This window comes from Meriones unguiculatus, chromosome 1 (assembly GCF_030254825.1).
Source record: "Meriones unguiculatus strain TT.TT164.6M chromosome 1, Bangor_MerUng_6.1, whole genome shotgun sequence".
NCBI classification, from domain to species: domain Eukaryota; kingdom Metazoa; phylum Chordata; class Mammalia; order Rodentia; family Muridae; genus Meriones; species Meriones unguiculatus.
In genome coordinates this window covers 173,214,694-173,228,984 of record NC_083349.1, presented here as the reverse complement: position 1 = coordinate 173,228,984, position 14,291 = coordinate 173,214,694, and the positions used below count along the sequence as shown (strand labels likewise).

At 41.8% G+C, this 14,291-nt stretch overlaps 1 protein-coding gene and 1 non-coding gene across 2 annotated transcripts; one reads left to right on the top strand and one right to left on the bottom strand.

The window, feature by feature from the left end:
- Positions 1-3,967: 3,967 nt before the first annotated feature.
- Positions 3,968-6,271, bottom strand: Pate2 (prostate and testis expressed 2). Its single transcript, XM_060383427.1, has 4 exons — positions 5,749-6,271; positions 5,521-5,601; positions 4,638-4,973; positions 3,968-4,324 (listed from the first exon to the last, which is right to left on the bottom strand). The coding sequence occupies exons 1-4, from the start codon at positions 5,798-5,800 to the stop codon at positions 4,188-4,190; spliced, it is 606 nt and encodes a 201-aa protein (XP_060239410.1). The 5' UTR covers positions 5,801-6,271; the 3' UTR covers positions 3,968-4,187.
- Positions 6,272-7,443: 1,172 nt separating this feature from the next.
- Positions 7,444-7,575, top strand: LOC132651873 (small nucleolar RNA SNORA17). Its single transcript, XR_009589427.1, has one exon. It is a non-coding gene; the product is annotated as a small nucleolar RNA SNORA17 (small nucleolar RNA).
- Positions 7,576-14,291: the final 6,716 nt, after the last annotated feature.

Sequence of the window (14,291 nt, the reverse complement as noted above, 5' to 3'; positions counted from 1 at the left end):
TCAAAGCAGATATTGAGACTTATGGCCAAACTTTGGGCAGAATGCAAGGAATCTTATGAAAGAAGTAGGAAATAATAGTAAGAGCTGGAGAGGACAGGAACCCCACAAAGAGAGCAACAGAACCAAAAATTTTGAGCACAGGAGTCTTTCCTGAGACTCATACTCCAACCAAGTACCATGCATGGAGATAACCTAGAACCTCTGCATAAATGTAGCCCATGGTAGTTCAGTGTCCAAGTGGGTTCCATAGTAATGGGAACAGGGACTGTCTCTGACATGAACTGATTGGCCTGCTCTTTGATCACCTCCCCCTAAGGGGGGAGCAGCCTTACCAGGCCACAGAGGAAGACAATGCAGCCACTCCTGCTGAGACCTAACAGACTAGGATCAGAAGGAAGAAAAAGAAACCTTCCCCTACCAGTGGACTTGGGGAGGGGAGTGTGTGGAGAAGGGGGAGGAAGGGAAGGATTGGGAGGGGAGGAGGGAGGGAACTAGAGGGGGGATACAAAGTAAATAAAGTATAATTAAATTTTTTTTAAGAAGCCAATGGCCCATGCAACTGGGCACATGGACCGGAACAGAGTCTGCATAGGCACTGTAAACACCCACATCTGCATATGTCCAGCGCTGTGGAAAAAGTAGGAAACACCATTCCTGGCATTTATTCATGAAGCACAGAAGGATGAACTTATAATTAATTAGAACTCCTCTTGCCCAACAAAACACAAATTTGGCTTTGTTAAGAGTTATTTTGAAATTCAATGCTAAATAACTTTTCCCTACACTGACCTCTACCATTATATGGTGAAGGGATGAAAGAATTCAGATATGCTAAAATTCCATGATGAAAACTCGAACCTCCATGTTACATTGGCTTTTCCAACCTGCTTGTATATTTTGAAAAACTATCTCTTGTTTGTTTGGTTGGTTGGTTGGTTTGGTTTGGGGGTTTGGGGCTGTTATGTTTTATTTTATGCATGTAAGAGTCCAAATTGGGAATTCCTCAAAAAGAAGTACAAACTACCTTCTCAGACATAAGACAAAGACAGAAATTTCATTCTTTTTAATATTATAGCTTATTAATTTTGTACCCCAGCTGTAGCCTGCTCCCTCATTCCCTCACAATCCTGCCCTTCCTCCCTCATCTCCTCCCTGTCCCTTTCCAAGTCCTCTGATAGGGGAGGTCTTCCTCCCCTTCCATCTGACCCTAGCTTATCAAGTCTCTTCAGGACTGGCTGTAATGTCCTCCTCTGTGGCCTAGCAAGGCTGCTCCTCCCTCAGGGGATGGGGCAGGGGGAGGTTGGTCAAAGACCCAGCCATTGAGTTCATGTCAGAAATAGTCCCTGTTCCCCTTATTAGGAAAACCCACTTGAATACTGAGCTACCATAGACTACATCCGAGCAGGGGTTCTAGTTTATATCCATACATGGTCCTTGGTTGGAAATACAGTCTCATAAAAGACCCCTGTGCCCAGATATATTTGGTCCTTGTGGAGCTTCTGTCCTCTCCAGGTCATACTAACTCCCCCTTCTTTCATGTGATTCCCTGAACTCTGCCGAATGTTTGGTTATGAGTCTCAGCATCTGCTTTGATATATTGCTAGGTACTATATATCCAAAAGATGCTCAAGTACACAACAAGGACATTTGCTCAACCATGTTTGTAGCAGCTTTATTCGTAATAGCCAGAACCTGGAAACAACCCAGAAGTCCATCAACAGAGGAATGCATACAGAAATTGTGGTACTTTTACACAACAGAATACTACTCAGCAATTAAAAACAAGGAAATCATGAAATTTGCAGGCAAATGGTGGGATCTAGAAAAGATTATCCCAAGTGAGGTATCCCAGGGGTAGAAAGACACACACGGTATATACTCACTTATAAGTGGGTACTAAACCTATAAGATAGGATAAACAGACTAAAATCTATACACCTAAAGAAGATAAACAAGAAAGAGGACCCGGAGTAAGATGATCAATCCTTACTTAGAAAGACAAATGAGATGGACATTGGAAGTAGGAGAAAACAAGTAACAGGACAAGAGCCTACCACAGAGGGCCTCCTAAAGATTCTACCTAGCAGAAATTTCATTTAACTCAAGTAAAGGAGCATTTGTTCATTGGAAAACTTTATGTGGCTTAATATAGTTAAGAAGGTTCTTAGGAATCCAGGACCAGGAATTGCAGGAGGCTTCCTAACCACAGAAATATGTGATTACCCTCCATCTTTCTTGTCCCCATAAATGATGCTCCTGTGTCTGTGCTATGTTTTTTTCTTTATACCTTGGTGCTTGATAATGTAACATCTGGATGTTTCTCCCCTTACCTTTATACTCTCTCTCATACTTTCTGCTACTCATAACATTAACTTATAATGGCACACATTTTTACCCAAATACCATAGTCTTGTTAACTTTGTCAACTTAACACAACCTACAGGGATCTGACCTCAAATAAGAAATTGCAAGAATGGATACAGAAATTGTGGAACATCTACACAATGGAATATTACTCAGCACCAACCAAGGAACCATGCCTGGAGAGGACCTAGACCCCTTGCTCAGATGTGGTCGAGTGGAAGTTCAGTCTCCATATGGTTCTCTGAGTGAGGGGAGCAAGGGCTGCCTCTATTATGAACTCAGTTGACTGCCCTTTGATCACTCACTCTTGATGATGCAGCCTTGCCAGGCTACCAAGGAAGAGGATCCAGGCAGTCCTGATGAGACATCACAAGCTATGGGCAGATGGCAATAGTGGAGAACTCCCCCTTTCAGTGGACTAGGGGAATGGGATGGGGGTAAGAGGGAAGGATGGTGGGACTTGGGGAAGTTGAGGGAGGGGCTTCAGGTGGTATATATAATAAATAAATTATAAAGAAAAAAATTTAAAAAAAAAAGAAATTGCCTAGATCAGACCATCTTGTAGACATGTCTGTGGGGGGAGAAAATTGATTATTCTTATTGACACGAGAGGTCCCAGGCCACTAGGGGTGATGCCATTTCTAGACAGGTGGTCCTGAATTGTATGAGAAAGAAAGCTAAGCAGAAGCCTGTGAGTAAGCTCTCAAGCATTATCCCTCTATAGGTCCTGCCTCCATAGAGAATTTTGATCTGAAAGTGTAAACCAGATAAACCATCTCCTACCCACAACTGATTTTGGTCAAAGTGTTTTATCACAGCAACAGAAAAAAAATGTTATGCTCATGCTAGCTCTACATATTCCATTACCTTTAGCTACAATAGAAACCCATCAGAAGAAATTGAGTAGTCAATTTTGAACAAGGCCTTAATACCCAATCCAGTCATCTGGTTCAGCCAGAGCCTTAATAATACAAACCAGATCCATACACTCCAAACTGTCTCTGTATCAGTGACAATTTCCACAAATTTCTAAAGTTTTACCTCTGTTTGTCCCAGTTTTTCTCATCTGGTATTTTCCCCATGAAATCTACCAGGAAAAAAAAATAACTTGTCTGAGATTGTCAGGAAAGGTAATGTTAATCTTTCCCTACCTACAGAAGCCATAAGTGAAATCAATGTAACAGGAAGTCTCAGAGTTATCCAAAGAGAATCCTGACTCAAAGAATTTGGTACAAACCTGGACAGAGTATACTTACAGATTTCTCTGTACAGAGTTGAGATATCATTTTAAGCCAAAAACAAAACTGTGTTTTTGTATAGGAAATGAGGAATTCTGAGCCTACTCATGATAAGCAGAAGTGTCAGCAAATCAAAATGCCCTGCTAGAGGTGAGAGAAAGAATTTACAAAGATTTGCTTGGCAAGGAAGCAAATTTGGTATATTTGGTCCTTGTGGAGCTTCTGTCCTCTCCAGGTCATACTAACTCCCCCTTCTTTCATGTGATTCCCTGAACTCTGCCGAATGTTTGGTTATGAGTCTCAGCATCTGCTTTGATATATTGCTAGGTACTATATATCCAAAAGATGCTCAAGTACACAACAAGGACATTTGCTCAACCATGTTTGTAGCAGCTTTATTCGTAATAGCCAGAACCTGGAAACAACCCAGGTTTCGAAGACCAATTTGTCCCATGACTGCTTCCCTATTCACTGGCTTTCTCATTCTCTACCATTAGTTCTGATAGGAGAGAAAACACAGACTTTAGGGGAAAGGGAGTGGGAATTTAGTTGAAGAATGACCCCAAATCCATAGGAAATTCAAAACTATAGTCCCATTGGGAGGTTGCAGTAGCTACTGTGTTTACAACAGATGAGCTCCGTCCTCTTTTCAAAACTCAGGAAGTTGATGTCCTCACAGTTGGTCATACATGACAGTCTTGAATAATGATACATGCTCTGCCCTGAGGAAGTGAAAGGGGGAAACAGCTTTATTTAAAGGCTTCATTTTTCTCCTTCCATATTCCTTGTAATAATCCATCTTCAATTTCTCATCATTTCCTGTAGTCATTGCTAATACAGAAAAAGGATTTCATTCCAAATTTGACCAGAGACATCATCTCCTCCATAACTTAATGTTATCTTTGAGAAAGTTCCATCTTTCCAGCCACTCACCCTCATCAGCTCCACTCTCCACTCATCCTAAGCACAAAAGAGCACTAATATTCAGAAGGATGGGTGTGGTCAGCTACCCATCAACCCTGTTCTCTACATTACCTTTTGGTGTGAGTATGTAAAAGTTCTCAGCAGCACAGGACTGCCTATGCTTCAGTGAACAGGATCTCATCATATCATAACATAACCCAAGATGATATTTCTTACATTTGTAACACAATGTTCCAAGATCTGTCAGATGCAGAAAGAAATATTTAGTGAATGTGGTCTGGAGAAAATTTCTACAACTAGGCCCTTCTCTGTCAGAAGTTACTCTTGGCCCATAGTAGAACCTTCCCTGAATAAGACGCCTACAATAATCTTGTGAGAGAGAAATGTCTTGTTTTATTTTGTTTTGTTGAGATATTATTTCTCTATGTACCCCTGACTGGTCTTGAACTTACAGTGATCCACATGCCTTTGTCACTCAAGTGTTGGGATTGGGATTGTGAGAAAGAAGTTTATAGTCACAAATCAAATGCATATCATTTGAGGAGGTCAGGGTTCCTGTGGAATTTACTGATAGATTTCACGTAATAAACACTTTGCCCTGGGGGGAGCAGCCTTACCAGGCCATAGTAGAGGACAATGCAGCCACTTTTGATGTGAACTGATAGACTAAGATCAGAAAGGAGAGGAGAACCTCCCCTATCAGTGGACTTGGGGAGTGGCATGCATGCAGAGGGAGGAGGGAGGGTGGGATTGGGAGGGGAGGAGGGAGGGGCTTATGGGGGGATGCAGAATGAATAAAGTGTAATTGATGAAAAATTTAAAAAAAAGGGAAAAAAATAAACACTTTGTATAGACTGAATATTTTCTTGTGGGCATTTGTAATGGGTAAAAGGAAACAAAGATAATTTTAACTTCTTACTAACAGAAATAGAGTAAATATGCCAGGAGAACACTGGATTCTAAGTATTCTATAGCAAACTGAAGAAAGGTTTACTCCTAATCATGTCACAAATGAACGGTTTACCAAAGACTATGCCAGCTATGGTCATACCTTCTTCGTTTTTATGAAGGGAACCTGTGGAGAGAAAGAAAAGCAATCTCCTTTGTCACAATCTCACAGACCTCCACGGCCCCAACAGCCAGTTTGGAAACACCCCTCGTTCCCCGGCATCTGACCAATTCTTAAGTGCCCGACAGCTACATCTTTATTTCCAGGACTTACCCCAATACGGGCAGAACAGAAAAACTATCATCAACACAGACAAAGCAAACATGCCGCAAGCCTTGTCTTCAGCAGCTTCCTGTGGAAGGTCCTGGCTCTTTTCTCACTTTCGAGGAGAAAGTGCCCTGCCCTTGGGCTGTTCCTCTAAATCACATCATTAATTTTCCAGAACAAACAGTACTCTCAGTTCCCAGAATCAAGTTCTCATGTCTGACCCCCTCAGGACACCCCTAAATCCTAACTCACCAAACCTGCTCCTATTTTGGGATGCAAGTCTTGACAGACTTGGAGTTGCTCTTTAGAGCTCCCATTGTCCCATTCTTAAAGGATAGTGACAGCAAACCTCCCCCATGCTCTCTACTGACTTCCCTGCACTTGCATACATTTTTCTCTAGGTGTCCTTACCATGATCCAAGCCATCATTATCTTGACCGACTGATAGCTTTATTTTCCAGCTTTCTCATTTCTACTCTTGACCCTTCACAGTGAGGTCTCCAGATAGAAGCCAGAGAACCCTTTATAAGCCACAGGTGCCACACTGCAAATTTAAATCCTCCAATGATTTTTCAGCATATGTGTGGAAAAAAACTCAAAATTCTTTGAGCTGACAAGGTATTCCTCAGGGAAAATAGGAATAGCTGCCTCTCTGATGTCTTCCTCACCTTGCTAACTGAGGTCCCAACTCAAATGCCACCTAGCCAGATACAACGTTGCCTCAGCAGTCTGTGAGTCTGTGGAAAATGGCAGCATCCATCCTGCCTCACTGCCTGACCTTGAATATCTCTTTCATCACTCCTTGGCTCTTTAACTAGGACAAAGCAAGAGTTTTCTTTTATTTAGCGTGGCAAACCCTGCAGCATGGAGCTTTGAATATAAAAAAAAATCCAATAAATATTTGTGAGATAAATGAATGATAGTCTTGCCACATCTACTTTTTGTGTTCATAGTTCATTCTCCACATAGCAAGGAAGTTTACCGTATTTTTCTTTTATTTTTGCGATCATAGTATAATTATATCATTTTTCCCTTCCATTTCCTCCTTCCAAACCCTACCATATAACCCTCCTTGCTCTCTTTCAGACTCATGGCCTTTTTTAAATCAATTGTTGTTACATGCATATTTGTATATCTTTTACATATAACTTCCTAAGCTACTCATTCTGTATATTACTTGTATGTATATTTTCAGGGCTGACCTTCTGATATTGGCTAACCAGGTGATGTGCTCTTCTCTGGGAAAGACTATTTCTCCCGCTCTCATCATTCCTTAGTTGCTTGTAGTTCATTGTGTAGGGCTGAGGGCTCATGGGCTTTCTCCTATCCACTTTGCCGTGTCTACTGGTGTTGTCCTTGCTCAGCTCATGTTCAGGCAGTCATGTTCATGAAACTTCATGTGTACACCTTCTAACATTCCTAGAAGACACGCTCTAACAGCAAACACCATTTTCCTCTGGATATTACATTCTATCTGGCTCCTCTTCCTCAAAGATCCCTGAGTCTTAAGTGTGGGAGTTGTGCTATAGATATATCAATGGGACTGGACTCCACAAACTTTGAAATTTTGATCGGCTGTGGTTTTCTGTAATTGTCTCCATCTGTTGCACAGAAAAATCTCCTTGGTGAGGGGTGAGCACTACAGTTATCTGTGAATGTAAGGTCACATATTTTGAGTCTATTGAAAATGGTGGTGGTTTAACTGCCCTTAGAGGTGTTACAGGTATGACCTCTGTGTCACGTGTGTGTCAGTACACGGCAGTGAGGAGAGAGGTTATGTCTATGCTCGCTATTTTGTCCTGTGAGCATCTAAGCGATTAGTAGCCTAAGGAGCACTGAAAAAAAAATAAATAAAAAGGCAAGCTTGAGATAAGCACCAGTCTGTGTCCTCACAGGCCTGGTGAAGCAGACCATGCCCAAGTTGACCCCTGCTCTGGACCAAAATGCACAAGCAGGGCATAGCACTCCTGAGACCACTCCCGACACTTCTGAAACGATCCCAGACACACAGAGACCCTGGGCACCACTAACAGGAACAAGTGGTGAAGAAATGGAAGTGAAAGAAAAACAGTAGAATATGAGCACAATGAAGATAGGCAGAACTGCACACTCGAGGGTAGTGAGAAACAGTCTGATGTGAGTAGTCAGCGATACCACCTGGGACCATGGCTAGGTCTTGGACTGCGCTGTCACCCAGGGGCCATGCCCTGCAGCAGCAGGAGGCTGTTACGTCCAAAGGCCAAGCAGACATTACCAGTCTTAGCTGCTGCCCAGAGACATGTTAATGTCTGAGGGCTGTACAGAACATATCCTATCCTTCACCTGGGCATCATGGGAGAGCTGACCCTAAAGGCATGAGAGCAGGAGAATTGACCCTTCCCCTAGCCAGCTGTGACACTCAGGAAAGCAGGCCTCACACATTGTGGGAATTGGAAGTAAGCCAGCCCCAAAGGTATGAGCCTGGGAGAGTTGACCCCACCACTTTTCTGTTGTGCCTTGCCATGGACAAGGGAGAGATGACACCTACCCACCCCTTACCACATACAGCAGGCAGGAAAGTTAGCCTTGCAGTCATCAGAGCAGGAGAGCTGTCCCTGCCTGCCATCTACTGCAGCACTCAAGAGAACAGGCCCTGCATCTCATTTGGACAGCATAGTAAAGCTGGCCCTGGATGTGGAGATTGAGGGTGAGCTGGCTTGAACATGGGAGAGCCAGCCCTGCCTCTTTTCTGCTATGCAATGTTGTCAGCAAGGGAGAGATTTTTCCCCTCCATTTTGCCCTCACCGACACAGTGGAGTCATGAGAGCAGGAGAGCTGTCCCTGCCTCTCACCTGCTACAGCACTTGGGAAAGTCGCCCCTGCACCTCACCTGGACAGCACAGTAGGGTGGCACAGAAGAGAGACAGATGCCACCTACAGTATGCAGGAGAACTGACCCCTAGGTCATGAGAGTGGGAGAACTGGCCCTGTCCCTCATGAGCTGCAACATTTGGGAGAGCAGGCCCTGCCCCTCACCTGGGCAGCAGGGTAGAGTTGGCCCTGGTTGCAGGGTTGCTCGTGATCAAGCCATAAGAGCATAAGAGCAGGAGGGCTGGTGAGCCGACCTGCTCAGATCTCTCAGGCACAGATCCAGGGCTTTGAATTGGCCCACCCCAACATCTATTCCATTGATAAACTGCTGGATGTATGAAGGGACCAGCCCTACAGCTCCAAAACTACAGCATCTCCACAGGGCAACAATATATCTGAAAGGAGTCCCGGTGGGGTTCCAATATTGATAGAGTAGCAGAAGCCAGAGGCCTCTTAACAGACCAATGAGTCATTGCAATGAACATTTGCAAGCAAAGAGGTACGGACAAAAGGGTGTGCTGTGGGACACACTGTGACACACTACAGCTTCCGCAATGAGTTTTGTTTTTTTTTTTTTTTTCTCCGTTGTAGAGCAAGGTTGCAAGGGAGGAGGGTAGGTATGAGGGAAGGGGGAGATGAGTGGAATTGGGGTACATTATGTGAAATTCACACAAAAAAAAAACAACAAAAAGGTTTAAAAGAAAAGAAAAGAAAAAGAAATGCTGGTTTAGTAAAGTAGTGGTTGTAGGTTCTCCTCCAAGATTCATGACTTCACTAGCCCTGGGTAGTTTCTACGTTTTCATCACTAGGCACAATCTCCCTCTTGTTGAGCAGGTCTTAAGTCCAATTAGAGACCTGTTGGTTACTGCCAAAGCATGCATGCCACTACTGCTCTCTTAAAGTCATTGCAGCTATACTGGCCATTGGTATGATTCATAGGCATCATAGCTGGGTAGGACTATTATTGCTTTCTCCCTTTGCATGCTTGCATAGTGCTTCTGGTACAAGAAAATCTAATCCTCAGGGAGGAAACACTCAGGTCAGATACAACCCACAAGCGTCTGGGCCCTGTGTCCTAAGTGCATGGTTTCTTCACCAATAAGTACTTATCTTACAACTCTGGGGAGCAACCTAGGAAAATAGCAGCAGCTTTTATGTTTACAGAGTCTCTTGGAAGACCCCGTCCAAAAACTAAAAAGAGGGCTCTTCATGCCAAGTGTTGGAGTTTTCTTTAGGTAGTCTTTATACTTGGAGAGAGCATTATCAAGCCAAAATGAGAAAGTTTTATTAAAACTATGTGTGTATATTTATATACCAACTTGCATATATTATAAGATTTTAGGGAGTTTATAGTATGATTCCTTCTGACTTTTGCAAACATCTTTATTGTTACTTTACTCTCTTTTTTCTTTCTTCTTTCTCTCCCTTATTAGAACCTCTCTCCCTTATTTCCTGTTTCACAGTCAGATTACTTGTTCCCTGCTATTCCCCTCTCAAGTTGTTCTCCATTCTCCCTACCCTGGCAATGGTCCTTTTTTACATTCCTAAAACAAATATACAGATCAACATGAAGTAGTTAGTCTATTGAAAAGAAATACCTTGAATTTTTAAAACACTCTCATCTTCATTTAATTACACATTTCAATAAAATAAAGGGTAATAAAGTGGAACTCAGGTTGTGAATTTTTTTAAGTAAAAACCTAACTCTATTAGTCCAAATCAGTTAAACTTTCCAGGCAATCAAAAGGCGGCAAATCATTATGTTGCCCTTTTTGCTTAACTAGTCAAGAGAAAAATGATTACAATAAATGCAGCAGGTAAATTGCTGGACTGACAAATCTAGAGCAGTCTCTAGCTGTGCTGTAGGCTTAGATTTTTCACCAAACCTACTTTATTTAGGGTTTTTAAGCACCTTTACCTTCCTTCCAACCCCTCCTCCCTCCCAGCCTTAGGTAGATTAGTAGGGAAAAGGGCTGTAGACCTTTTTTATTTACTTCCTGCTGATCAGGGTCATGGGTTCCAAGGGGATTACCAGACTCAGTCATCAGCATACCAGCAGTCTAGTCCCAAGGCCAATACAAAGCAGTGAAAGCTGAAAGACTCATTTGGATTGCCCAAAGAAGCTTTCTGAAATGTTTCTCTCTTTGAATCAAGTGTCGAAGCACAAATATCAGCGCAGCAGTGTTGATCCAAAAAGTGATATCTCACTCTGCCTTAGCCTCTGTCTATGTCCTCTCCTCCAAGTCCACCCACAGGTGTCCTGAGCCTGCCAAAGTCTCACCCCTCACATGTGAGGGGTCACAGCAAAACATCACATGCCCTCTCACAAGCCCTGGGCAAAATATCACATGCCTACCTTGCAGCAAAACATCACATGACAAAATTCAGTCTTCAAGAAACCAGAAATTTCCCACTTCACTGTGTTAAATGTCATCATTAGTATGGCATGTTTTGCTCTATAATGTGCCACAACTTCAAGACAGGTCAATATTGTTACAGAAACACATAGATACTGCTTTGTCTCTAAGACAAGCATATGTCCATGCTCAAAGAAAGGTGTTCTAGGAAGAACTTCCAAGAACTCGTCTAGAATGCACTGTCTGGATTACATGAGGCACTCCATGATGACCTAGGTCTTAGGTGAAACTGATACCACTGGAATAGCACAATGATTCAGAAATGTCTTTGCCAAATATGTAGACAGCACCACAGGGTAAATTATCTCATCCTCCACAATCATCTCAATCCAACTATAACATATCACACATTGGGACTCATGTGAAATGAGTCCTATAACAACTCAAAGCTCTTATTCTATTCCTTGTATCTATGGCTAGAGAGAGGACATCATGGACACAGAGTATCTGTCCATCTTCTACATCTCTAAGTGGACTGTAAAATATGTTCACAGATTGGCACTTCCATAATTTTATAGATATTCATGGTAAAAGTCATATTCTTGGGTAACATTGAGGTTTCCTGATAACACCATAATACATTCTGGGGCAAACAAAAACACTCTTAATGCTACAAAGGTAGTCCCAGGCTCCAGGGAATATTTACCTCTGTCACCTATAAGCTGATACTTTGCATCTGTGATTTTTTTACCAGGTCTGAATAGTCACATAAGGTCACACAGTTGACTATGCACATCTTCACAGATGCTGTAAGGTTAATAAATTTCCTGTACATTTTGGTTCTTTATTAAGTTTCCCTTAGCTTTTGCACACAGCATCGCATTCAAACATTAACCCATTGGACCTGCTCCCTAGTGAATGTCTTGTTGCCTGTGGAATGTCTCGTTTTCTAGTCCCTTGATATCTCCTTCTCGCCTTCTTCACTTCTTCCACCATGGGCTCTTTGTCTCCTGGCCACTGCATGTTCCTGGAAGAACACCAAAGAGCCCCACCTCTTCTGACAGGGAACCTGGGGGTCAAAAAATGGCATAGAGAGGTGTGAGAAGCCCTTGGGCACAGCTCTTGCACACTGCTGCCCCATGCCAGCCTTTCGTGGCTCTTGCTCTTTCTCTCCACTATTTTTTTTTTCTCTTAATAAAATAACTGCATTCCAACAAACATAGAAAGTTACATCTGAAATACTGGGAAGCCCTGTCCATAGTTTTTAAAGCCACTTTATTTTATCTTCAACTAACGGCAAAACAGAAGTCTATGATTCCTTTCTTCACTCAGTGTCTTCCTCCTTTTCTTAGAGTTATCTGTTTGGCCCTGTGTGTAAGCATGTTAAACAGAGAATTAATCATTGTTTCAGTTGGTAAATTCAGGAACTGCAAGTGCTAGCTATGACTCCCTGGATTAGAGCAATCATCCATGAAGTTAAAGGCGCACCTTGGATCAGAAACAATCATCTTTTGAGAACCAGTCCACCCCCTCAAGCAATATGTTCTTCTTAGATTGTCTTGGATCAACTAAGAAAAAGATTAAGCCTACCCAGTTAGACAGTTTGAACTTGTTTTCTATTTTAAAATAAAACTCATATCAGCACCACAAATATAGACCTGGTGCCATCAAACTTCTCTCTGGTTGCTTCTACCAACATGACCACATTTATTAAATCTCTCCTCCCTTTTCCTTGATATTACATTAGTAAAATTTAAAATATCCCAAAAATTACACCCACATACATATACACACGTGTGCACACTGTACCTATGTGTGCTCTCATTAATAGCTTTGGCATTTTTAGAGTTCTATTGAAGCTTAATCTAGTGGGGCTGTCAAAGCCAGGGAATTTGCTCAAAAACTCCAATTATACACTATTTACTAAAAATAATTTGGGCTAATTTAACATTTTATTTATGCAAACATTCATTTATAAGCCAGCTTATTACCATGCAACAATATAAAAACATAAATACATGTAGATGATACATATGGATTTTTTTCATTTTTTTCTTGTATTGAAAATAGATTATTTTCTCATACAATATACCCTGATTATAGTTTTTTCCTTCCCCCTAATCCTCCCAGTTTTTCTCTCAGCCTCATCTCCCCTCCAGATCCACTTTCTATCTCTCATTAGAAAGGAACAGGCTTCTAAGAAATATCAACCAATATGACAAAATAAAATATAATGAGATAAAGCAAAAAGTATCATGTCAAAGTTGGACAAGGCAAACCAGCAGAAGGAGTCCTAAGAAGAAACAAGAATCAGAGACCCACTTGTTCTCTAATTGAGGAATCCTATAAGTGTGTGTGTGTGTGTGTGTGTGTGTGTGTGTGTGTGTGTGCGCACATATGCATGCAGAGGACCTGGTGGAGACCTGTGTAGGACCTGTGCTTGATGCTTCTGTCTCTGTGAGTTTATATGCACAGTGTGAAGCAATTCAGAGGGCCTTCTCTTCCTGGTGTCCTCCATCCCCTCTGGCTCTTACATTCTTTCTGCCTCCTCTTCTACAGTGGCGGTTTCCTGAGCTCTGTGGGGAGTAATCCAATAAAGACATTTTATTTAGACATGCTCTCCACACAACATCTGGCTGTGGGTATCTGCATTTGTTCCTATCTGCAACCAAAGCTTTTCTGTGACTGAATAAGGCATTGATCTTACATAAAGAGATTTTAAACCAAAGATTTTACAGTTTTTATTTATCTATCATTGGCCCTGCTTTAAGTTAGACTGTTGGTCTGATCTCCTTTATATCATTAAATAATCTTTACTCCAACACCTGTATTTCCAAAGACAGAACTCTTAATACAAAGTAAAAATTCAGATCTCAGACACCATACCTAAGGTAATCATAAGAATCTAAACAGGCTAAAAACACAGCAATAGCCTTCTTAAATTATCTTCTTTTCTTAGTTTCAAATTGGACAAGATAAGAATCTTGGGGGGCGGGGGGAACCAGTGCCTTGAAAGAGGATAACACAGGTAGCTTAATGTCACAAGCAAAATTGAAAATCATCCAAAAATGATTATGCACACACAAATACACATAAGTGAGTACCACATTTATGGGTGTACTCTCACTTGCCTGAAATCGGGCCCTGCTGAAAACAGTAATTGCATCACACAATAAGTTTAAAAATGTAAAAATTATATTTGGCTACAAATTTTGTTACTCTGTTATTTTCAAGAATTCAGGGCACTTGAATTTTGGCCCATACTGTCCAAAACGCAATGATCACATAAAAACAATTACTATAAACACATATGACATTGTTACTAAACAAAAAAAGACATAG